General features: G+C 44.2%; 1 protein-coding gene across 6 annotated transcripts in view; it reads right to left on the bottom strand.

Annotated features, from left to right (window-relative positions):
- Window positions 1–2,244: 2,244 nt before the first annotated feature.
- LOC100691238 (dedicator of cytokinesis protein 9) overlaps window positions 2,245–24,302 on the bottom strand; it is a 45,181-nt gene continuing 23,123 nt past the window's right edge. For 3 of the 6 annotated variants that reach the window (XM_019355603.2, XM_025902991.1, XM_019355602.2), the window contains 16 exons: window positions 19,498–19,587; window positions 12,433–12,515; window positions 10,985–11,054; window positions 8,907–9,002; window positions 8,126–8,196; window positions 7,314–7,449; window positions 6,987–7,161; window positions 6,640–6,698; window positions 5,613–5,687; window positions 5,389–5,529; window positions 4,483–4,827; window positions 4,310–4,392; window positions 3,592–3,714; window positions 3,412–3,491; window positions 3,129–3,316; window positions 2,245–2,581 (listed from right to left, as the gene is read on the bottom strand). In XM_019355603.2, the coding sequence (XP_019211148.1) occupies window positions 2,495–2,581; window positions 3,129–3,316; window positions 3,412–3,491; window positions 3,592–3,714; window positions 4,310–4,392; window positions 4,483–4,827; window positions 5,389–5,529; window positions 5,613–5,687; window positions 6,640–6,698; window positions 6,987–7,161; window positions 7,314–7,449; window positions 8,126–8,196; window positions 8,907–9,002; window positions 10,985–11,054; window positions 12,433–12,515; window positions 19,498–19,587 (1,902 nt within the window). In that variant the 3' untranslated portion in view covers window positions 2,245–2,494. Of the gene's footprint in view, window positions 2,582–2,729; window positions 2,770–3,128; window positions 3,317–3,411; window positions 3,492–3,591; window positions 3,715–4,309; window positions 4,393–4,482; window positions 4,828–5,388; window positions 5,530–5,612; window positions 5,688–6,639; window positions 6,699–6,986; window positions 7,162–7,313; window positions 7,450–8,125; window positions 8,197–8,906; window positions 9,003–10,984; window positions 11,055–12,432; window positions 12,516–19,497; window positions 19,588–24,302 lie in introns of all 6 variants that reach the window. The other 3 variants (XM_025902993.1, XM_025902994.1, XM_025902992.1) reach the window with 3 other exon arrangements.

Raw genomic sequence — 24,302 nt, 5'->3', positions numbered from 1 at the left:
TCATTTGTGGTGTGTTGGCTCTCTCTAGTGGTATGCCGGGAGTGGTACAGCCTGTCTACCCTTATTTGGATACCGTAATGATGACAATATCAATGGCGCGCACAGCCTCGCTGCTTTCAGGAACCATTGGAGGTTTTAAGGTTGCGCGAACCATTGAATAGTTACGGTAAACACAATGGCTTCTATGCTTGGTGGAAAACTCCATATCCCACAATTCATAGCACACCTCTGCCGAGTTAAACAATGGCGGCCACCACTTCGTTTTATATGTCTTTTATTAGTGTTTCTAGGTCACAAAATCAACTTTTAAGATATTTTCAGGCGAGAATGTAGGTGTGTAAACTTCAAATATCTGCTTGTTTTATCATATTAGCGACAGTTCTCTGACGACCTCGGTCCTGCCTGACAGCTAGCCGGCTACCTAGCTAGCTGCCGCACTTGGCTGCAAATGGACAGCGAGGGGACTCTCTCTCTCCTTTCACCTCCCCGGTCTCTCGCAAATGCTCGCACAGAATCGGAGTTACAGCTGGATGTGGAAAAAATAACTGAGTTGTTTGGTGGTGCTATAATGCGGAGCTACAACAGTGGGCAGCTATCCACCGGTGTATGACAGAAAGGACATGCCGCGACCGCCGATCGACCGGTGTTTGCTAACGCGGAGGTCAATCGTGGATCAGGGAAAGCGAAGGCAGGAGCGTGAGGTGAACTAAATTTCAGGTAAGAAGTTATGTCCTGCACTCTATTTGGGTCAGATATAAACCGAGTTTAGGTGTAGTTTATTTAGCAGCAGTTCTCTTATGTGTTGCTGATAGCCGGCTAGCTAGCTAGCGCCGCTAGCATAGTTAGCTCGCGCCGCTAGCGACCCTTCGTGAAAAAGCACCCAGGCTTGGCTTATATTGAGGCGGGTGAAACTCGTGTCAGCACCCGGTCGCTCACCGACAGTATGTGTTTTAGCTGGACTTATTTTTCGTTTATATGGGCAGATGATGTTGGAAACCGAAGGCAGGAGCGTGAGGTGAACTGAATTTCAGGTAAGAAGTTATGAACTGCACTCTATTTGGGTCAGATATAAACCGAGTTTAGGTGTAATTTATTTTCGTTGACCTTTTACAATCGTACTGCCACGGGAGTTTATATACAGCTGTGTGCGCACTAAGTTACTGACGTTGGACTTTATTTTATTCATTAGGGTTAGTTCATAGAGTTGCCGTGCCGTACAAACGGAATCGTCCCACATTCAGAGAAAACATTATGATTTATTCTGTCGTTACGAAGCCTCCCCTGTCATTCTCTCGCGTGTTGAAACGTCAATCATGAAACTGATCAATGATCGGCTGTTCGCTCTTATTTATCGCGCTAAACAACAGCAGCACGTTTAAGCTTGATCAGCTGTTGTTAGAATTCTTTTGATTTTAATTTCTAGTATCAGCTGATGTTTGCTGGAGCATGAAGATGAAATCAGGAGATGTCCTTACTGAATCATCAGAGCTGAACTGGTGATGGAGAAACAGGTTTACACTTTAGGTGACATGAATGAGTTGAAGGGAAGTTATGAGTTGTTTCTGAGAGACAAAGACCAAGCTCCTTTTTTGTGTAGCTGACAGCTGGTAACTGTGCAGGGGCGGATCTAGCAAAGCTTTTACGGGGGGGGGGGGGGGCAGCTAGGGCATTAACAGAGAAAGGTGGACACAAAGATATACTTTTCTTTCTTACTCTCATATAAAATATTTAGCTTTTATTAAATAGTTATCTGAATCTCACAACCAAAGTTTGTATAATAATACACAGGATTGGCTGTAGACCATTGTTCATAATTCAGAACACTGTGTGAAAATAACAAAAAACAAAAAGTGAATGCATGTGTGAAAAGTGGTCTATAATGTAATGCTTCAAAGCGTGTTCATGCAAACATTGTCGGGTCTGCCGTGGTACAATGGGACTTCTGCTCATGAACCTGTGTGCACAGCGTCTGCAAATCGGCGCTGTACAAAGTAACTTCATCTTTACACAAAACTGTAAGCTGTCATCTGTGAAGCGTGAGCGGTGTTTGTTTTTACCATAGTTCATGGTGGAGAATGGCTGCTCTTCTGAGTTTTGCTCTCTGTAGCCGTATGAATGGCAAACTACAGTGATTAGCAGCGGCATAGGCACACATAAAATTTCTTCTGAAATTTTCGCTTTCTAGTTATTATTATCATTACGTAAGTGTTGCAAGAGAACATTTTGAGATCTGCTTAATAATTGTTTAAATAGCCAAATGTGATAATATCTGTGCAAGGCTTGTGCAATGTGATTAGCTAATATCTATTTTAGGAAATTAAAGTACCCTCTCTTGGAGAGGACATCAAGTCAATTAGTCTAAAGTGCACCCGTGAACCCTTGAGTAAATTTCTTTTGTCTTCTTGTTTAGAGCTTGCCAGGTGTCTAAATAAAGTGACCTAAGTATATGCCTCTATTACCGTACTTGTAGTTTATGTTCTGCCTTGGAAGTATGCTATATAGCATGTAAATGCACCTTCAGCGGCTGGGCTTCATCCTCATCAGAATCCTTAAATTGAATGCAAACAGCAATATTTCTTGCCTGAAGAGGGAAGAAAAAACAGACAGAACATAAGAGAAAAGTAAGACACATTTCCAAGATATCCCAGGTCACATAGAAGCAATTTACCGGCAAATATTTTTCCTACTTTGCCTCTCTGAGTCTATTTCAGACTGTGAAATAGACTTACCCGCTTGTTACAATAAAAGGAGGGAGAAATCTGTAAAGATCTGAGAGTAAGAAGGCGTAAGAGAAAGAAGATTGGTCGGTTTCTTGTATGGAGTTGACTTAGTGAAAGTAAATGTAACAATCTTGTATTGATGCATTAATCAGAAGCAGCTGCTGTGCATTATGATAACTATCCAGCTCTGCAGCTTCACTGGAAGAGCTTGAAAGAGATCCCAGTTAGTTTCATAGGCTAAACAGAATATCTGCCAAACAAAACCATTTATTTCCTAAAATAATTTGTCTTAGAAGTTTCTCTGTAAAAGATGAAGCAGTGTTTGTGAGGGTCATGCATCGACTAACAGCTCAAAATCAAAGGTATCTTGTATTGTGAGTTATTTTGATGCAGCTTTGTTGTGAGTACCTTAGCAAAGCATTTCTGCCCATCGTACTTGAGGTGTTTTGGATAGACATAAAGGTGGTTTTTATAGATGGTGAATGGTTGGGAACACTTAGCAATACAGGGCACAAACTCCTCCACCTCCAGAAGAGCGCTGCTTTGCCCATTTCCTTCAAAGTTCCCCACAGGGATGTAGGAGGAAGTGACACAATCTACAGGAAGGAATGATAGTCAGAATCCTTGTGGATACAATCTGATAACTGTAAATAGATACTTAGAAGTTATGTTATAAATTTGAAGATTTTACTGGTTAGATCTGGGGGCACACTGTCAATTGTTACATCCAAGTTCCCCAAGAGCACAGGCAGCTTAGCCATTTTCTCGGGTCTGTTGGGAACAAAGAAACAAAGAATTTGTTGCAAAACTGTATCAAAACATGTTACAGAGAAACAAGTGACTAGAAGAGACAAGAAGAGAAAGAACGTACTTTCTGAAGTCGGTAAGCAGTTTGAACATGTCCTCATCTGACAGCTTGCTGCTGTCCTGTCTGTAAAGAGCTGAGAATCGTGCGCTTTTGTCTAAAGTGCCTGATGCATCTTTAAACACAGGCCTGGGGAGATAGACACACACAAAAAATAAAAATAAGTGAAATTACTGATGAGCACATCTAAGTTCCACAATACTGGTTTAATAACGTGTGTTCCTATAGAAAGTCTTTCCTTTAGTCACACTTTCCACCTGGTTTGGATGCTGTATTTCAACTATAACTCCCTATTTTCCTCAACTACAACAACTCATCAGCAACTTTAGAAACAGGAACACCGTTATACTAGCAAGTCAAGTCAAAGTTAACAAAATCCACAAATCCTCAAAACAAAAACAAAAAAAACCCTCCACCTACCATTAATATTGTACATAAAATATTTACAAACTCATAGCTGCATTACATTTTTTTTAAAAACAAGACTACTTTTCATCTCCTATTTCCAACCCATTAAGGCATAGCACGAGAGGTGAGCAGTTGTTTGTTATAAGCCCTCTCTCATCACACATTTAGATCAGCACCAGGGACTGTCTTTGATGGTATTATATATATACACCAGCATCTCACAGAGCGACAGTTTCTGCAACCTGACATCAAGACTATCATCTAACACTGAATTGAATAGGTAAATAGATGGTTTAAGTATAAGGTGGCTTTATACCTTGCAGCCCAGCCAAATGGCATCCTGTACTGCCCCAGTCGGCCGCAAGCTGTCTTGGCATTCTTTAGCACCTTTTGAGCCATCTACACAAGAAAACGGGGGATTTATTTTGGCAATTACCAGCATAAGACAAGAAAAATACACTTCATACACTCGTCTTCATATAAGTGTACCTTAGCAGAGTCAGAGCTCTTCATGTAGGGTTCAGTGCAATGGGTGATCCCTCCCTGTAGGACCTTCTCAATCCTGGCCACTAGGAAGATTTCTGGATGGGGGCAGGTGACTGAGAATATACCCTGTTTGGGATACCGAACAGCCCCCTCTGGGAGTCCACTAGCTAACCTGTGTTCCAAAACACTATCATTCAAGCTGCCACTGATTTGCTGGTTTGGTCCACTACCATGACCGGATGTCATCTGTCGAACCAAAGGGTGGTTGAGATCCACATGGAAGTTGGCTGAGATCTTTCTGTTGTTCTGGACGTCAAAGAGGGACAGGATCACATAGAACGGCTCCACCTTTGACGATAGAGGACAGGAAGGAAAATGTTTTGAGACAGAGACGCAGAGTAAGAAAAAAGTAAAAAGAAAGCTGCAATTTAAGGGATAGTCATTCTCCTAATGCACTTCTGATTTTCCATTAAGACTAAATGTACCATTGAGGTAATTTATCTTCCCTTTCACTCTTTCCACCAAGCTTTTCCATTACACAACGCCATTTGTGTGTGTGCATGCATTCAGAGCAGCTCAAGAGCTAATAGCTGTATTGTCCCAGCTGAGAGTTGAGTGTTGGAGTCAGAGACAGAGACCTTGGAGTGACGACAGGAAACCAGCCTCAGACTGGTGCTAATGCATGGTAGGAGGCCAAAGCTGGTTTCCATGGTAGCAAACACCGCGGGTTTTGATGGGGGCCAGCCAAGTGGGTCATCTGAATTGTCTGTGATCTTCTTAAGTGATTTAAACCTCACTCATTTGCCAAAGGATATTTGTCTGTTAAGCTGAAAGTTTGTGTGCAAATACATGCAAATACATGCACATCCAGCAGCTGCATTTGACTGCTGGGTTTTCACTGATACATACATTAGTTGTTGGCCTTTCTTCATTCTCAGCAACACAGCCCTGCAGGTTAAACAACAGGTCATGACAGCTGACCAGGACTCTTTTCCCAAACTTCTCTTCAAACTGTTGCACATTAAGCTCAATGGCAGAAAAGTCTAGTTTCTGTGGAAATAAGAGTTGCTGTCAGAAGGCTGCCACAACGAAAATATCAGTCACAGCGATGCTATTGAGAAATTAAACAATACCTGGGTGTCAGGGTCCAGAGTGAACAGCTTGAGGCGAGCTTCACTTCTCATCTTAGATTCAATATCTCTGGCAGTCTGTGAAAAACAAAGTAAAATAAGAATGCATTCCCAATTATAAAATAGTAACAAACAAATTATGTTGTCCATTTTAGACATCTGGGTTGAAGATGTGGGAGCAGTTGAGTATTCTCTTGATACTGTATGTCTTTTCTCTTTTGCTTCACTCCCAAGCTTGCCTTGAGTCCAGTTTTGGATCTTCCTTCTTACTATTACCAAGCGCTCAGAATTCTGAGATTAAAGTCAGCCCAGAATCACCAAGTGGCTACAACCAACAGCGAAGATCAAAAAGCAGTAGACACCTGCATACCGATCCCCACACATTCAGTAAGATCTCCATCAGTGCCCAGGGCTCCCACCGTGACTCAACAAAAGGACAGGGGCAGGGATAGCTCAGTAGGTAGAGTGTCTGCCCCATGATCGGAAGGTCGGGGGTTCGACTCCACTGAACGGCTACCCTGAGGTACCCCTGAGCAAGGTACCGTCCCCACACACTGCTCCCCGGGCGCTGCATTGGTGGCTGCCCACTGCTTCACTGGGTGAATGGGTTAAATGCAGAGGAGTAATTTCCCTTCGGGGACTAACACAACACACTTTACTTTACACTTTACTTTACAGGCAGGACCGGCACCCATAGAGAGGAGCCCATAGCATATGCTATAGTGTCACAAGTGCTAGAGTCCCAAGTGTTTGATGCCCGACTGCTAAATCCCATTTTTAGAGATCTAACACATTATATTGGATGTTCCCTTGGTAAGCGCAAAGAGGAAAATGTGGGGGGCTGGATCCTTGAAACAGCTGGCCTCCTGGCCAGGCCATAGTTACAATATAGACAGGCTCCAAGTGATCTCTCAAACACCAAAAATTCAGTATACATCCACAGTATGAGGACTGGTACTGTACATGCTTGTTAAATGACCAATTTGAGATGCCAACCATTAATATTATTTCTGATGGACTAACAAGATACCTGAAAGGTTTCTTGAAAATCTCCAGTGGAAAGTTCTGTTTTTCCATGTTCGTCATCTGCTGGAGAGATCAACATAAGGTCTGTTAGCTGTGGCTGCTGCATAAAACATAGTAATGCACTGGTCTCTTGTATTCAGAAGGATAACTGAAAGGAAGTAAAAACATGGGTTATAAAGTTAAAGAAGTACACTTGAGCTACTCCTGGGGGTGTGGGCAAATTGAAGAATCCCACAGGTGCAGCAAGCTTCAAAAAATATAATCAGATGAAAAAAAATGCAATAACAAACACAAGGCAGGCAGACAATAAAACATATAAATAATTGAGACAAAGTGTTAAAAAATACATACCATCATTCAGATCGCCATTTTTTTTCTCCTGCATGGCCTGTTCAAAGCTGCTGTAGAGAATCTTGTTGAGGGTAGTGATCCACTCCTCCATCTCTGCTTCACTGTCTGCAGCCAGCAGAAATGTGCTCTTATCCTGCATCTTCAACTCAAAGGCAAATCGACGCACTTTACTGTTCTAAAAGAGAAGAAACACGAACACAGCTTCTGTAAAAGTGGTTTTAATCCTTTTGTTTACATCCAGTGGACAGCTAACAGAATGCTAACTTTCCTTTTGCTGCATTCAGTTTAACCACCATCACTACCACCACCACCACAGCTCACCATTACCTGAACAACTCCCATGCATGAGTCAAGGAAGATAGTTCCTTTGGGATCTTTGGAGGTGTTCTCATCCTTGTAGAAGTTGAGGTTATAAGACCCATCCCCCCAGCTGAGCCAGATGGAAGTACCTCCTCTTGAAGGACTATGATGACAATAAAGAATGTTAACATTCCTAATGGACTCGTTTTCTCTAAAAATACTACAGAACGGAGAGAGAGCATGGGAAAGCTTGTGGGTAAACTGAAAAAGTATGCAAAGTTTTGAGCTATCCTACACAAAGACTAATCTGAGTTCCATATGTTCACAGGGAAAATGCTGCAGGGAAAAGTAGTTCGGTAGGGTTACTGAACCGTCATTATGCACTGAGTATTTTTTCTTCAGTCGCTTTTCTCACTCACTGTGTGACTATACACCTCTCTGCATTGGATCATTACTTATTATTCATCTCTGGCTCTCTTCCACAGCATGTCTTTGTCCTGTCTTTCCCCCCGGACCCCAACTGGTCCCTTGCTAAGCCTGGGTCTGCTGGACGTTTCTTCCTGTTAAAAGGGAGTTTTTCCTTTCCATTGTCACCAAAGCGCTTGCTCAGAGGGGCTCATATGATTGTTGGGTTTTTCTCCACTGTATTTGTATTATGTAGGGTCTACCTTACGATTTAAAGCGCTTTGATATATATAAAATATGATTTTTTTATATACAAAAACATCATGGCTGTATCTTAAGACAAATTTTTTTTTGGATCTTCCACTTGAAGTTTTTGTTCCTTAACCTTCAGGATCATTTAAGAAATTCCAAATGACTGTTTTACTGCATCCTACCTCAGCAGTGATGGCGCGCTGCCATGTTTATGCTCAGGGGTGCGCATAAGTGGTCTGCAGGTGCGCATGCGCTGTCAAAATAAAAGACACACCAGATAAGAACTTGCAACACACGTTTGCATACATAAGATTTTCTGGAGGAGGACAGACATTTGTTTAGAACTCTTAAGATGTCGAAGAAGCAAGCTCCTTTAAGCAATTACTTTGCTTCAAACAAATGATGAACGCACAGATATGTGGTGCAGAATATGCCGTGAAAATCCCACTCTAGCGGACAAAAACAGTGCCTTTTATATGTACGCAAATGCGCGTTGCAACTTCTTATCTGGTGCGTGTCTTTTATTTTGACATGCACACCTGCGGACCACTTATGTGCACCCCTGCTTATGGAGTTCAACAACCCGAACACATTTTAAAAAAGGGAACGTTTTTTTTGCCTTTGCCATCAGAACGTCATGACAGTGTGACTACCTGACAGAAAATGACAGTTAATCCACATTTTTGCACAGATTTAGCCTTTTAAAGGCATGTGGTCCTGAACTATTGATCAGCTGTAAAACAGCCTGTTTCAGTTTAAGCACTGTTTTCAATAAATTGCATGCTCAAAAAATGTTTTGTCTCACTTCCATTTCTTCTTGTTGCATGTTGAAGCTCTACTATATCCAACTATTCAAAATATTAATTTTTGCAATTTTCCAAGTGGTCTTAAACTTTTGATCAGGACTGTATATATAAAGAAAGAAAATGTACATTTCTGTCATTTTCACTCTGCTGTACTCACCCGCATTGTAACAGTGATTGCACCGTTGACGTTGCCTTTATACAGCCAGCCATGCTTAGACACTCCTCCTTTCTGAGATCTCAGAGAGGCTGTGTCCTGGAGGAGGAGATTAAGGGGAAAATAAAACATTCGTTTGGTGTTGCTATCCTTGTGGGGACATCTCATTGACCTAACCATCAAAAATGAATGCCTAACTCTAACCCTTACCCTAAACCTAACCATAATCCAATTGTAACCCTGACACTAAAACCACATTTTGTCATGGTCCTGAGTCTGACAACTCAGTGTTTTGTGTTTCTTTATATTATTCTATGTTCTTGTTTATTCTGGTTATGTCTTTTGTTAAGGTTTGCCATTTGTTAGGTTTCTGTTCTGTGGCTACCTGCTCCCACTTCTCTGTGTTCCCTCTGTCTGTCCATGGTGTCACAGTGTCTGCTCATGAATTTGTTAAGTTCAGTGTCTTGTCTGGTTCTGTGTCTGTGAGTTTCCTGTTTTATTCTGAAGATCTCTGTCTCATGTGAGTGTTCTCAGCTTTACGCCTGTGTCTCGTCAGCCCTGATTTCTCCCAGGTGTGTTCCCCTCCTGTCTCCCATCCCATGATTACTCCTGTGAGTATTTATGGCCTGTGTGTTCTGCTGTCTATTGCTGGTTTGTCTGTGTTGTTTCTCTGAGTCTCCATGTGTCTCTGTTCTGGTTTCAGGTTAGTTTTGTTAGTTTTCCCAGTTTAGGTTCTCTTAGGTTTTGTTTTGTGCCTGCTACATTCTGGTTTGTGTCCATCCGTATTAATAAAGCTCACTCGCATCTGAAGCTGCCTGCATCTTGGGTCCTCTATTAAAACTCACACGGCTTGCCCTGCTAGCCGTGACAGCACGAACCAGCCAACATGGACCCAGCGGCATTCAACCCGTCAGAAGACCTTCGCCAGGACATTATTTACTCAGTGGAACAACTCCTTGAACTGTGGCTCGATCATGAGGAAAAGGAGTTTCATCACACTGTGGAAACAAGGCTACAGCGATTAATTTCCAGTCTCCCCTGGCTACTGGATGCGTTTCACCCGCTCATATGGAATTTCATCATCAACATGCTACACCTTCACCCAGCCACAACTGCTTCGCTGCCCGGCCCGCTGGAGGATGTTCCACCCGGCTCAGCAGCAGCCGCTAGCTCAGTCTCCAGTGTCACCTGCTCACCAGCAGCCGCGCCTGCTGGTTCTGATCTGTCTCTGCCAGAGGTCTCTGCGCCTTTTGGTTCTGTGTCGGCCACCGCTGGAGGGTCCGAGGGGCCCTCGTCTGGTCCTGCCTCGTCTGGTCCTGCGGTTGCTACACCGCCATGTGATCAAGCTCGGCCTGAACCACCTCGCCTTTGCCGGCCACTTTCCAGGCCTCTAGCTGGACGTCATCGCCGTCGAGGGCGGCCCCCTGAACGAGGTTGTCGCCGCCACTGCCTTCCGCGTGGTCGGCCTCCGGACCTGCTCTGTCGCCGCCACTGCCTTCAGCGTGGTCGGCCTCCTGAACTGAACTGCTTTGTATCTCTGTTCTGCTGGCCTCCCGGTCGGTCCCCTGAACTGCTCTGTTATGGACTCCTGTGTTGCCGTCCTCCGGGTCGGCCTCCTGAAGTGTTTATGAACCTCTCCCTGTGTTCTAGTGTTTTTGTGGATGTTTTGTTTTTGGACTGATGCCTTCAGTCCCGTGTATAGTATAGTAAGAACCTGTATACACATTAAGGTAAACAGTGCTGTTGTGCGCCTATTAAGGTCCAAAGTTGAAATCGGTGTTAAAGTGTCATAATTATTGGGAGGAGATGTGCCTTTTAAATACTACAAACAGTGTGGATCTAGAGCAGTAAAGACATTTAGCTTGTAAAAGAGTACTGAAACTAAACAAATACAATGTTTAGTAATAAATTAAAAGCTACGTGGGCTCTGTTACACTTCCTTGTATTTGAGTTTCTTTGAAGAGCGTTTGGTCAATCCTAAAGGAATGATGCAAAGTCGCACTTATAAACTCTGTATCCTACAGGAGCAGAAGCGGATCACAAAAAGACTATGGGAACAAGTCTGGAATTAGTCATCTTACCTCATCTTTTTCCACATCTTCATCCACCTCAAACACATGAGCTGATAGTTTTTCAGGTCTCAATACCTTACTGAAAAGTTTGGGAAAAGATAATTCAGCCTTGGCTCACTTAATTCAATTTCATGTTAAACCATCTCACAACATGTAAGAACTCTGAGACTGTTAAGTTTGAAGTTAAACACTCAATGAATGTTTAACTCTTTTAGTTTAGTTTTAATGAACTATACTAACCTTTATCCCATAAGCACATTGATAACCTAAACACCACTTCAGCTACATCTTGTAAGGTAATTCTTCTAGCATTACAAGATGTCGATGAAATCAGCAGCTGTTTCTCTACTCTAGCTCAAACACCAGTGGCTCTGGGGAACTATTACTGTAAACAGTGTCAAAGCCAGTTCCGGGGCTTGCTAGCTGTTACTCTGCAATGTCTTAACCATGACATCTGTAATACTCATTTCTTTTGTGAAATAAAGGCTCATCCAAGGGCACATATGCATTGTGGTATTTTCTTTTTGTTATGATGCTATTGAGCAACAACTATCCAAGAATAGTTCTACTTTTCCTTCGTAGGAAAACATAGAAAGTGTTCTATTTTTACTGTGAAGCTTAGAGCCACCAAAAGAGATTCCAGTGTTTGATTGAAATAGCCATTCCCAAATCTCATGGGGCCACCCAATCTTAAATCTTCACTCTAACCAAAATGCAAGAGAAAGAAATGTATTTCCTAAATATTTTATTCAAACTTAAACAACACATGCTGCTGGCTATAAATTTTTAGTGCTACCCAGGAGTATGCAAAGTGATAAGTTTAATGTATGCCCTACCTGCTACTGGGAGACAAATCTCAATACAAGAGACCAATTGCAGGTTTAATTCCCATTTTATATAAATATAAATAAATGAGTTTTTTTTTTTAATAAATATGTAACTTCAATTTCAAACTGAATTTCCGTTATTACAGTGGTCCACCTTCAGTACCTTGGCAGCCCACCAGGAGGCACCAGCTCACACTTTAGGACTTGTACACAAAGGGCAGTGCCACTGAACACAGTGAGATTTACAATATGTTGTGGAGGCTTTTAGAAGCATAGGGCAAGCTGTAAAGTAAGAATGTATATACACACACACACAATCAAAGTGTAATGAGCTAAACAAATTTTACTAATCTGCTATTTGTATATAGATGATTTGTTCTAACAGCAGCTCAACAGCAGTGTGCTTAAGACAAGTCAGACAAGGCAACGTGCTCACTGAGAATGATAAAAACAGATGTGGTGGAGTACCCTTCTACCAGCAACACTTACATACTATCTTTATTAATTTCACTGTAGTGTTTGAAACAGAGTCAGTAACACTATCATTGGCTGCATGAATGCAGCATTGATAGACTGTTGAGAGCGTGCCGTCTGATGGACCTGTCAGCAGAAGCACTGCGGCATACTCACTTCGGAAGCTGGCGGAAGTCTCCAGAATACTCCTCATACTTGTAGTTGACCACGTGCCAGTCAGACTTGTAGGTCTTGATACACTGCAGGCACATGAAATAAAGAGGTGGTGAGGGGTCTCTTTAACAAAAGCATATACAGATGTGTAATTAATCACATACAAAGAACAGACATGGACAGGCTTAGATTTATTACAAAAATAATCTAGGAAAAGTATGGAGATGTTTAACAACATTACAAAAATTCTTTTTAATTAGGAATAGATGGACCTGTTGATGCAGGAGCGTCAGCAGATGCACGCTTTGTTCACTCTTCTGTTATTTACTAACTAAATATTATCTCTAGTTTACTAAATGTCTTACTTTACTATTTATAAATGGAATATCTTTGGTTTTGGGCCGTTCAATGATTAAAAGGAGTCAGTATAGTATAGTAATCACCTGGTTCCTATCCCCTCATCACTTCTTGTGTATCTTCCTTTGTCTTGTCTTGGGTCGTCTGTATTGCTACGTGTTCTTGTAGCAAAGTATTACTGATATTGGTATTCCAATGATTTCCAATCTTGGACTCGCTGGTTTGTCCTCGTTTTATTCCTGGACTTTGTACACCCATGGCTAATCAGCATTAAAAGTGCACTTTTTTGTTTATTTATGACTGCCTATGAGTCCTGCATTTGGGTCCTCAAAACTAATTAACTTTTACCTCTGGCAACATTTAGGAAACTATACTGAGATATGGTATTTCTAAATATCACATTATAGTTTGCGTCCAAATAACATCTAACCTCTGTTTACTGCATTACAAACTTTTTAAAGTACAACCATTCCCCTAAAAGTAACCCAGCGAGAGATCTGCCTTGGTGGAGGTTTACACTTTTTGTGTGATTGATTGGTTGTAATCTGTGTTCCTGTCATGGTCCCCGCACCTCGCCAGCTGACGTCAGTCAGACGCCTTGTTTTGTTTATTCTCCCTCTCTCGCCTCTGCTCTCTCTTTCTCTCTCGCTCTCTCCCACTCTCTCTTTCTCCTGCCGGGGCGGAGCTCAGTGTGGGTTCCCGCCCCTGGCCCACGCACCTGGGGATGATCAGCACACCTGCCGCTGATTATGAATTAGAGTGCTACTTAAGATGGCCGACCTGCTCTACTCATCGCTGGATCGTTGAGCCATCAGCATCAGTCGTCCTGCAACCTGCAAGTTTAATTCGTGAATACGCCTGAACCTGGAGACTAACTGATTATCTGTATGTGTGTAGATCCCCCCTGGACCCGTTCCCTGTGCATTGTGACTGAGCGTGAGCCAGAGTGGTGGTGGTGGAGAGAAGAGGAGCTGTTTGTGTTTAAGGAAGCCGTGTGGAAATCTTCCCTCCCTGGACTCCTGCCCCTTTCACTCCTGGACCCTGGAACCCTGGCCCCCTTTCCCCAAACACCTTTGTATATATATTTCACTGTGGAGAGCACTGTAAATAAATTCACTCTTGTTTGAAGGAGTTTGTGGTCTGCGCCTGAGTCTGCTTCGCTAGCCGTGACAGAACGATCCAGCCACAACATGGACTCAGCAGACCAGAACCCCGTCACACAGGCACTGGCTGCCCAAGAAGCAGCACTGGCCCGCCACGAACAAATGTTACACCAGTTGCAAAGTGAGATTGCTGCATTAACCCAAGCTGTTTCTCGTTTAACCACACTAGGGAGCACGCAGCCGGGGAATCTCCAGCCAGCTCACCCCGCCCTGCAGGAAAGACCCGCAGCGGCAGCAACAGCCAGCCCCTGCCGACAGCCACTCCATCGTCTGACGGTCCTCTGCCTTCGCCTGAACCCTTTACGGGTGAGTCAGAAAAATGCTCTGGTTTTCTGGCCCAATGCTCATTGATATTCCGCGAACAGCGGCGGTTTCATAACAATGACGGGGCGAAGATTGCATTTTTCGTACAGATGCTGAGGGATCGTGCTTTGAAATGGGCCCAGGTGGTACTAAACTCTGACCCTAGGATTCCTTTTGTGGATTTTTTGGCTAAATTTAAGACTGTGTTTAACAGAGGCTGAAGCTGAAGCTGCTGCACTCCGTCTCCTCAACTTCAAACAGAGTAAGCGGAGTATGGCAGATTATTCCATTGACTTTTGGATTTTGGCAGAAGAAACCGGCTGGGGACCGGATGTGCTCAGGAGCACACTGTTAAATAATATTCGAGAGGATCTGAAAGATGAGCTGATTATGCGGGACCTTCCCACCTCTTTTGATGAGCTTATGTCTTTGTGCATTAAGGTGGAGCGGCTACAGGCTTGTCGACAAACACGGAACTCCAGCTCCCAAGAGGCCGTGGGGCAACGAGGGGCGGACACCTCGGCCGAATATTGGTCCTCCCGGACACCAGAGGGCGCCGACGGAGAGGTACAACCGATGCAAATTGGCAGCTCCCATCTTACAGCTGTGGAGCGCCAGCGACGCATCTCGGCCAGTGAGTGCCTGTATTGCGGTAACAAGGGACACATGATCGCCTGCTGCCCGTCACGAGCAAAAGGTCGCGCCCGCCAGTGATGGTAGGAGTACTGGTGAGCGGTTTAAATCAGAGCAAATCTCCTCCACGTCTAGCCCTGCCGGCTAACTTCTGGTCCGCTCCGAGTGTCATTCACTTTCTGTGCTCATTGATTCGGGAGCAGAACAAAACTTCATTGACTCTGAGCTAGCAAAACAACTCAGTGTAAGTGTGGAGCCACTGCCTCACGCTTTACGCGTCATGGCCTAAACCATCTGTTTACCATGATCTCGCAGAGGTGTTTCGGAAGGACCGAGCCCAGTCGTTGCCACCCCATCAGCCCTACGACTGTGCCATAGACCTGCTGCCAGGAGCTCCTTTACCCACCAGTCGCCTCTATAGTCTCTCGCTGCCAGAACGGGAGGCTATGGAGAAATACATAACTGAATCCCTCGCTGCCGGCATCATCCGTGCCTCTTCCTCACCCGTCGTGGAAGGATTCTTCTTTGTGGAAAAGAAGGATAAAACCCTTCGACCCTGTATTGACTATCGGGGGCTCAATAACATTACGGTCAAGAATAAATATCCACTGCCTCTGCTCACATCCGCTTTTGAACTTCTCCAGGGCGCCACCATATTCAGTAAGCTGGATTTAAGAAACGCCTACCATCTGGTTCGGATTTGGGACGGCGATGAATGGAAAACGGCGTTCAATACCCACCTCGGACATTTCGAGTATCTGGTCATGCCGTTCGGTCTCACCAACGCACCTGCAGTGTTCCAGGCTCTGGTCAATGATGTACTAAGAGATTTTATTAACCGATTTGTGTTTGTCTACCTAGACGACATTCTGATCTTCTCCTCTTCCCAAGCTGAACACGAGACCCAGGTCCGGCTGGTGCTGCAACGCCTTCTGGAGAACCGGCTGTTCGTCAAAAGCGAAAAATGTGAGTTTCATGTGCCCACTGTTGCCTTCCTAGGGTACATAATAGAACAAGGAGATCTCCGACCCAACCCTGTGAAAGTCAAAGCTGTTGTGAACTGGCCAGAGCCAAACAACCGTCGCCAGTTGCAACGCTTTCTGGGCTTTGCCAATTTCTACAGGAGATTTATACGGGACTTCAACAGAATTGCCTTACCATTAACCCAGTTAACCTCTCCCAAGATTGGGCGGCGTCAATCCACTGAAAAACAATCAGCCTTTCAGGAGCTCAAGAAACAGTTTGCCTCAGCACCCATCCTGGTCCAGCCTGACACCACTCTTCAGTTCGTGGTAGAGGTTGACGCATCCGACTCGGGGGTGGGGGCCGTCCTCTCCCAACAGAAGGAGGGTAAGCTGCACCCCTGTGCCTTTTTCTCCCGTCGTCTCACCCGTGCAGAACATAACTATGATGTTGGCGACCGGGAGCTGCTGGCGATTAAGCTGCTCTTTGAAGAGTGGCGGCATTGGCTGGAGGGCACCACTCAACCCTTCGTGGTCTGGACAGATCACAAAAACCTGGCCTACCTCCAATCGGCGAAGCATCTCAACGCTCAACAGGCCAGGTGGGCTCTGTTTTTCACTCGTTTCCACTTTTCGATCACCTACAGACCCGGTTCCCGGAACGTCAAACCTGACGCCCTCTCCCGTCAGTTCTCCGCTGCTGAAGAAAAGGCGGATCCGGACCCCATCCTGCCGGCAACCTGTACTATCTGAGCCATCACCTGGGAGATTGAGGCGGCTATCCGGGAGGCCCAAGAAACTGAACCGGATCTGGGAGGGGGGCCCGCCCAAAGGCTCTATGTTCCTCGCTCCGTCAGATCCCAGGTTCTGCAGTGGGCCCACACAGCCCGGTTCACCTGCCATCCAGGTACTCATCGCACCATCAAATTTCTCCAACGGTACTTCTGGTGGCCCTCACTCACCCAAGATACTCGGGAATACATCACCGCCTGTACCGTCTGTGCCCGAAACAAACCATCGAACCAACCCCCAGTGGGTCAGCTCCATCCATTATCCACTCCTTCCAGACCAGTCTCACATAGCACTAGACTTCATCACCGGGCTACCCCCTTCGGCAGGTAACACCGTCATACTCACCATAATCGACCGTTTCTCTAAAGCGGCTCATTTCATCGCTCTGCCTAAGCTTCCCACAGCTCTAGAGACTGCATGCCCGCTCGCCACTCACGTCTTCCGCCTGCATGGGATCCTGGAAGACATTGTGTCTGACAGAGGGCCTCAGTTCACTTCACGGGTCTGGAAGGAGTTCTGCAACTCCCTGGGAGCAAAGATCAGTCTATCCTCTGGCTATCATCCACAGAGCAACGGCCAGTCCGAGCGGGCCAACCAGGAACTGGAGACCGCTCTGCGCTGCGTCGCCTCCACCAATCAAACCATCTGGAGTGAGGAGTTGCCGTGGATCGAGTACGCCCATAACAGCCTGACTGCCTCTGCCACTGGCCGGTCTCCATTCAAAGCCTCCTTGGGATATCAGCCTCCTCTATTTCCTACTGTGCAAGGTGTGCACTCTGTACCCTCCGTCCAGGCTCATCTACGCAGGTGTCGTCGAGTTTGGCGGGCCACTCAAGCGGCCCTACTATGCACGAAAGAGAATAACAAACGCATCGCAGATCGACACAGGACCCCAGCACCCAAATACTCTGTCGGCCAGAAGGTATGGCTCTCTACCCGCTTTGTTCCCGGCAGGACCGAATCCAAAAAGCTTACACCCAACTTCATCGGTCCATTTGAAATCTCTGCCCTAGTCAACCCTGTCTCTGTGAAGCTAAAACTTCCTCACAATATGAGAATCCATGTCTTCCATGTTTCACAAATAACACTGGTCCAGTCCTCTGTGCCCTCCTTCCAGGCCCCCTCCTCCCGCCCGGCTCGTGGATGGGTTGCCAGCATACTCCATCACTCGCATCATGGACTCACGGCGCCGGGGGCGTGGCTGTCAGTACCTGGTGGACTGGGAAGGCTATGGCGTGGAGGAACGCTCCTGGGTCCCGCGGGCGGCTGTTCTGGACAAGAACATGCTTCGGGAGTTCCACCGCCTGCATCCGGACAAGCCTGGTGGGTCGCCGGGAGGCTCCTGTTGAGGGGGGGTTACTGTCATGGTCCTCGCACCTCGCCAGCTGACATCAGTCAGACGCCTTGTTTTGTTTATTCTCCCTCTCTCGCCTCTGCTCTCAGTGTGGGCTCCCGCCCCTGGCCCACGCACCTGGGGATGATCAGCACACCTGCCACTGATTATGAATTAGAGTGCTACTTAAGATGGCCGACCTGCTCTACTCGTCGCTGGATCGTTGAGCCATCAGCATCAGTCGTCCTGCAACCTGCAAGTTTAATTCGTGAGTACACCTGAACCTGGAGACTAACTGATTATCTGTGTGTGTGTAGATTCCCCCTGGACCCGTTCCCTGTGCATTGTGACTGAGCGTGAGCCAGAGTGGTGGTGGTGGAGAGAAGAGGAGCTGTTTGTGTTTAAGGAAGCCGTGTGGAAATCTTCCCTCCCTGGACTCCTGCCCCTTTCACTCCTGGACCCTGGAACCCTGGCCCCCTTTCCCCAAACACCTTTGTATATATATTTCACTGTGGAGAGCACTGTAAATAAATTCACTCTTGTTTGAAGGAGTTTGTGGTCTGCGCCTGAGTCTGCTTCGCTAGCCGTGACAGTTCCACAGCCAATCTGTGGCTGGGTTGTAGGGAATTAAATACTTATTTCACTCAACAACATTTTGTTTCTTTACGAATGAGCAAACCTAGAATTTTAGCATAGAATCATATTATTCAAAGTAAACTTGAAGAAAGAATCCTTTCAAAGCACTTGAATGTTTTAATTAAAACACTGTTATATAAGTTTATAGTTAATATGCAGAAAAAGAACATGATACAATAAAACAAACAGCTATTCAAGATAGCAAAGCATAAAAGAACATGTTTTTGAGGTAAAGAGCCGTTTAAACATAGCTTTATTATTTTAATGTGTGCTCATCAGTTCTGTGTTCATAAAATGTGAGGAAAAAAGGGGTCATTAAAATGTAGAATAACAAAGTATGAAACAAAACATCCCATGTGTAAGGAGCACAGCTGCTCCAGATGTACTTATGATTTAACTCTTGGCTGCAGCTGTGGGGGAATATCACCTATTAGGCTCTATCAGGCTGCACCCAAACCAATCCCAACACACAGCTCTTCTGAAACTACATGAACCGCCAATGAACTGCAGACTCCATCTGTGGCCAATCTACTGGACTGTTAGCAAGCATGTAAGGGCGGGGAGCATGAATGGAAGTTCATCTGAAGGGTAGCAGAGAAAAATTCCAACACACATGGTATGACTTGTTTCTAGTTTGTCTTTTTCACTTAGCTTTGACTGAAATATAATTAGCTCTCTCGTTGCCAACCCGCCACAAACAAATCAGAGTATGTCACTGCATGGATTCGTATCTGAAAATACAAGCCCCATTTGATGAGTCTTCAAAGAGTGAGATCCAGATACACAATCTGGATACCTGTATTTGGCTGAAAGGTGAAATCATGGCAGCGGGGTTGAGGGATAAAGAATGGACAAAGCAGGCTTGCATCCAGATATGTATTAGTTTTACCTCTCGGACAAACAGTGAGTGAGCTTCTTTCTCTGCAGTCTCTGGCACAGTGGAAAACAGAGTCCGGCCCTGGCGCTGCAGGGCGGAGATCTGAGGGGAGACACAGAAGGCAGGCCTGAAAATGAGGTTGGCACAGCATATCTATCCAGCTTAGGTTTTTATAAGACTGAAAATTCACCTTAGTCTTGTTTGAACTATTGAACTATTGATCCCCATTGGAGGCTTCTCTTTGTACTCTTTTTCAAAAGAAGGTAGGCAACATTCCTGTCTCCTTAGAGCCAAGAAGGTTCACTGCTCAGTTACCCTACAGCATAGTGGCTGCTACTTCATATGCCTCTGTGATTTTTTTATTTCATATGGATGATCGTATTATACAGGGTGGGCCATTTATATGGATACACCGTAATAAAATGGGAATGGTTGGTGATATTAAAGTCCTGTTTGTGGCACATTAGTATATGTGAGGGGGCAAACTCGTCAAGATGGGTGGTGACCATGGTGGCCATCTAGAAGTCAGTCATCTTGGATACAACTTTTTCAATAGGAAGAGGGCCATGTGACACATCAAACTTATTGGTAATGTCACAAGAAAAAAAATGGTGTGCTTGGTTTCAACGTAACTTTATTCTTTCATGAGTTATTTACAAGTTTCTCTTTGTTCACAGCCATTGACATGTCGAAGAGGTTAACACGTGAGGAGCGGATCGAAATTGTGTTGATATCTGGTGAACGCAGTAACCGGGTCACTACAAAGACACCCTACAAGACCACCCATCTCCCATGCTACAGTTAACAAACTGCCTGCTAAGTTTCGTGAAACTGGTTCAGTGTTGGATTTGCCAAAATGTGGACGCAAGAAAACTGTCACTAATGAAGAAACATCAGTGGCTGTCCTAGCTTCATTCAGCAAGAGCCCACAGCATAGCACCCGCATGTCACTGGAGAGTGGCATTAGTCGAACATCCCTTCGGCGGATATTAGCTACTCACAAATGGCACCCTTACAAACTCCAGCTACTGCAGCATCTCAACGAGGATGACCCAGATCGCCGCACAGAATTTGCAGAATGGGCAAAACAAAAATTGGAACAGGACCCTCAGTTCACGCAGAAGATTTTGTTCAGTGATGAGGCAAATTTTTATGTGAATGGTGAAGTTAACAAACAAAACCACCGCTATTGGTCTGACACTAACCCACATTGGATGGATCCCTCCAAGACTGTTGGAACAACAAAAGTGATGGTTTGGTGTGGTATATGGGGTACAACGATAGTGGGTCCATTCTTCATCAATGGAAACCTCAAGGCCACTGGATATTTGAAATTGCTACATGATGATGTGTTTCCCTCTTTATGCACTGAAGCTGGCACGTTCCCTGAGTTTTTCAAGCAAGATGGTGCACCATCACATTATGGGTGCCAGGTCCGAGCATTCCTAGATGAACAGTTTCCTGGAAAGTGGATTGGTCGTCGTGGGCCAGTTGAATGGCCCCCAAGGTCTCCCGATCTGACCCCTTAGACTTTTATCTTTGGGGTCATCTGAAGGCAACTGTCTATGGTGTGAAGATACGAGATGTGCAGCACCTGAAACTACGGATACTGGATGCCTGTGGTGGCATTTCTCCTGTGGTGTTGCTATCAGTGTGTGAAGAGTGGGAGAAGAGGGTTGCATTGACAATCCAACACAATGGGCAGCACACTGAACACATTTTATAAGTGGCCAGAAACTTGTAAATAACTCATGAAAGAATAAAGTTACATTGAAACCAAGCACACCATTGTTTTTCTTGTGACATTACCAATAAGTTTGATGTGTCACATGGCCCTCTTACTATTGAAAAAACAAAAGTTGTATCCAAGATGGCCGACTTCTAAATGGCCACCATGGTCACCACCCATCTTGAGGAGTTTGCTCCCTCACATATACTAATGTGCCACAAACAGGACTTTAATATCACCAACCATTCCCATTTTATTACGGTGTATCCATATAAATGGCCCACCCTGTACTTCATTGTGGCTCCACTGTGTATTGGTTTACACATTTCCCTAACAAGTGAGCATCCCCGGTTTGATCCAGAGAGGAGACACATATCCCTCAGGGGGACTGTGTCAGGAAGGGCATCCGGTGTAAAAGAGTGCCAAATGAAATATGCTGAGCTAACCATTATGCTGACCCCTTCTGAATAAGGGAGCAGCTGAAAGTAGCTTGGTAAACTTGGACAATATTAAAAATCCATTTTAATAATGAAGTGAAAGGAATTATAATGATTACTGAGAGAAATCCTCTGCTACAGAGGATTTATGGCAGCCAAACGTTACCCCAACCTAATTCATCTTTGCCAGCCTTATTAGAGTGAGACATCCAGACACAGATGACGAGTGAGAATCCAGAGCAAAGGAGCAAAAACCACCTCAGGCCAGAAAAAGACTGGCAAGACTTTCAAACTACTGGAGGTTGTGCTTCCACTTAGTCTTCTGTTTTTCTGCTCAACCCACAAAGATGAGTAGGCGACTGTGGCACAGTGACCTAGTTTCTTCATTCCTCCATTAGCAAGCATGTCTGACCAGCTCACGTTCACATCAGGCATCAAAGGTATGCCAATAGATAAATTGGACTCACTTGAATCTTCCTGTGTGTAATCCTGCATAGAGGTCAAATATAGTTCTTATTATATTTATAATGTGGAAAATTCTGATTATTCAGACTGATATTTCAACTGTTCAGCTTCATTTCCTCTATGACTCGACTCTACTCTCTCTCTCTATGGATTTATTAATGGATGATATATGATTTGGAAAGAGAATATATTAATACAGAGAAATATTATAAATATATGTCCCAAAATATCCATCTGCTGCTGTAACATCCATAATGTATAGACAAGTATAAAGGATAAGTTGCTCTTTAAAGGTGGCTAAATTTACATTTTTGACTGTGAGCAGGAACTGCTGGCAGCCAGTTAACATCATTCCTTTCACAGTCATTAAAACAAGGCTTTGATGACTTCCACCGGACCAAAGGAGTGTGCTCCCATGCAGGAGGACAGACAAGATTTAAATACTTATAGGGCATAGAGATCACAGAGGCCAGAGTGGTAAAGGGTAAGAGGAGAGTCTCCTGAGGTCAACCTTCTTCTTTGGAAACTGAAGGTACCTGTAAGGTGACTGTTTTGGTGAAAAACAGTTGGAGATCTGCAAAACTGCCCATGAAAGTACCATTTTCACGTAATCCCATTTAATTTTGTTGTTTTTAAAATACAGGCATTATCGTATTCTGCTCGTATGTGCATGCAGAGATACAGACCAGCATTCTTAGCTGGCTGGTAAATGTGAACGTGGGCGTGTGCTCATATGTGTTAATCTGTGCAGCACGTGCACATGCTACACCCACATGTCTGGCTAGCTCCCTCCCTTCTCTCTGGACCCAGTGATGTAAAACATATGGCAGGTTAGATGGACAGAGTGGGCGAGACCATGAAAATACACACACAAACACATTCACTAATCACTATGCGCTGCAGACAGCCTTGTGATGAAACCCACTCATCATCTACTGATTACGAAAGAGTCCGGAGGGAAGTTGTAGACTGTAGATTTCCCACCACATACCGTTGTTGCTATGAATTTTGAATTAATTAATATTTTTTTACTGTATGTGGCATTGACATGAGACAGTGAGCCTGTACAAAAAATGCTCATAAAATTTATTATATTGCCAAAGGGTTGTTATACAAAGATGGGTTAGACATTGGTTGTTTAGATCTCTTAACAAGAGTTACTAGTAATTTCACTTATTGTGTCAAATGTGTGAGAGTAAAAACTTGACAAGGTGGATTTATTTCTATTATTATTATTATTATTATTATTAGTTTCTTTAGTTAAATATTTTTTATTTAATTGTAATTACTTTAACAACTGTTGCTAAACGCGGGTGAATAGCTCCTCGGTTTAGGGTGGACATGTTCCAAGAAGAGGGCGGAAGTATTTTTGGGGTTAAGGGATGCCTGTATGTTCTTACACGGGCTGGGATGTGGGAAGGGTTGCTCTCTCAAATCAGTAAATTCTTAACATGGTACATTGCTTTTCTTTTGTATATATATGTGTGTATTTATTTAATAGTACAGCTTTAACATATGTGAATATATATGGCAGAAGTATTGATTGACTGTGTTTCTTGGAACTGCAGAGGTCTGCGTAAGCTTGTAAAAATAAAACAAGTCATTAGTAGGATTAAGAAATTAAAAGCCAAAATTGTGTTCCTACAAGAAACCCATATGCTAGGTAGCGAGACAAATAGAATGAAACGTAGATGGCCAGGTCAGATCTTTTCAGCACCTTACTCCTCCAATTCCAGGGGCGTCATGATAATGATTCACAAATCTATACCTTTTCACGTTGAGCATGTGCTTAAGGATTGTAATGGACGTTTTTTAATACTACAAGGTAATCTACTATCTACTAGACTAAATTTAATTAATATTTATGGCCCAAATGAAGATAACCCAAACTTTTATAGCAATTTATTTCTTAAAATTTCAGACTTGCAAGGTAAATATATAATTGCTGGGGACTTAAATTGCACTTTAAACCCACAGAAGGATAAATCTTCAGGCATGGATAACACCCATAATCGAACACGAAAGGTGATTAGACAATTTATGAAGGAGTTAAATATAACTGATATATGGCGAGATCAAAACCCAACCAAGTTACAATATTCCTGTTGGTCAGGTACATACAAAGTGTATTCCAGAATAGATTACTTTTTGGTATCAACTGAGCTGGCTCATTATATAAAAGATTG

This window comes from Oreochromis niloticus, linkage group LG23 (assembly GCF_001858045.2).
Source record: "Oreochromis niloticus isolate F11D_XX linkage group LG23, O_niloticus_UMD_NMBU, whole genome shotgun sequence".
Taxonomy (NCBI): domain Eukaryota; kingdom Metazoa; phylum Chordata; class Actinopteri; order Cichliformes; family Cichlidae; genus Oreochromis; species Oreochromis niloticus.
The sequence above is the reverse complement of the archived record's forward strand: the minus strand, read 5'-3'. Positions and strand labels throughout refer to the sequence as shown.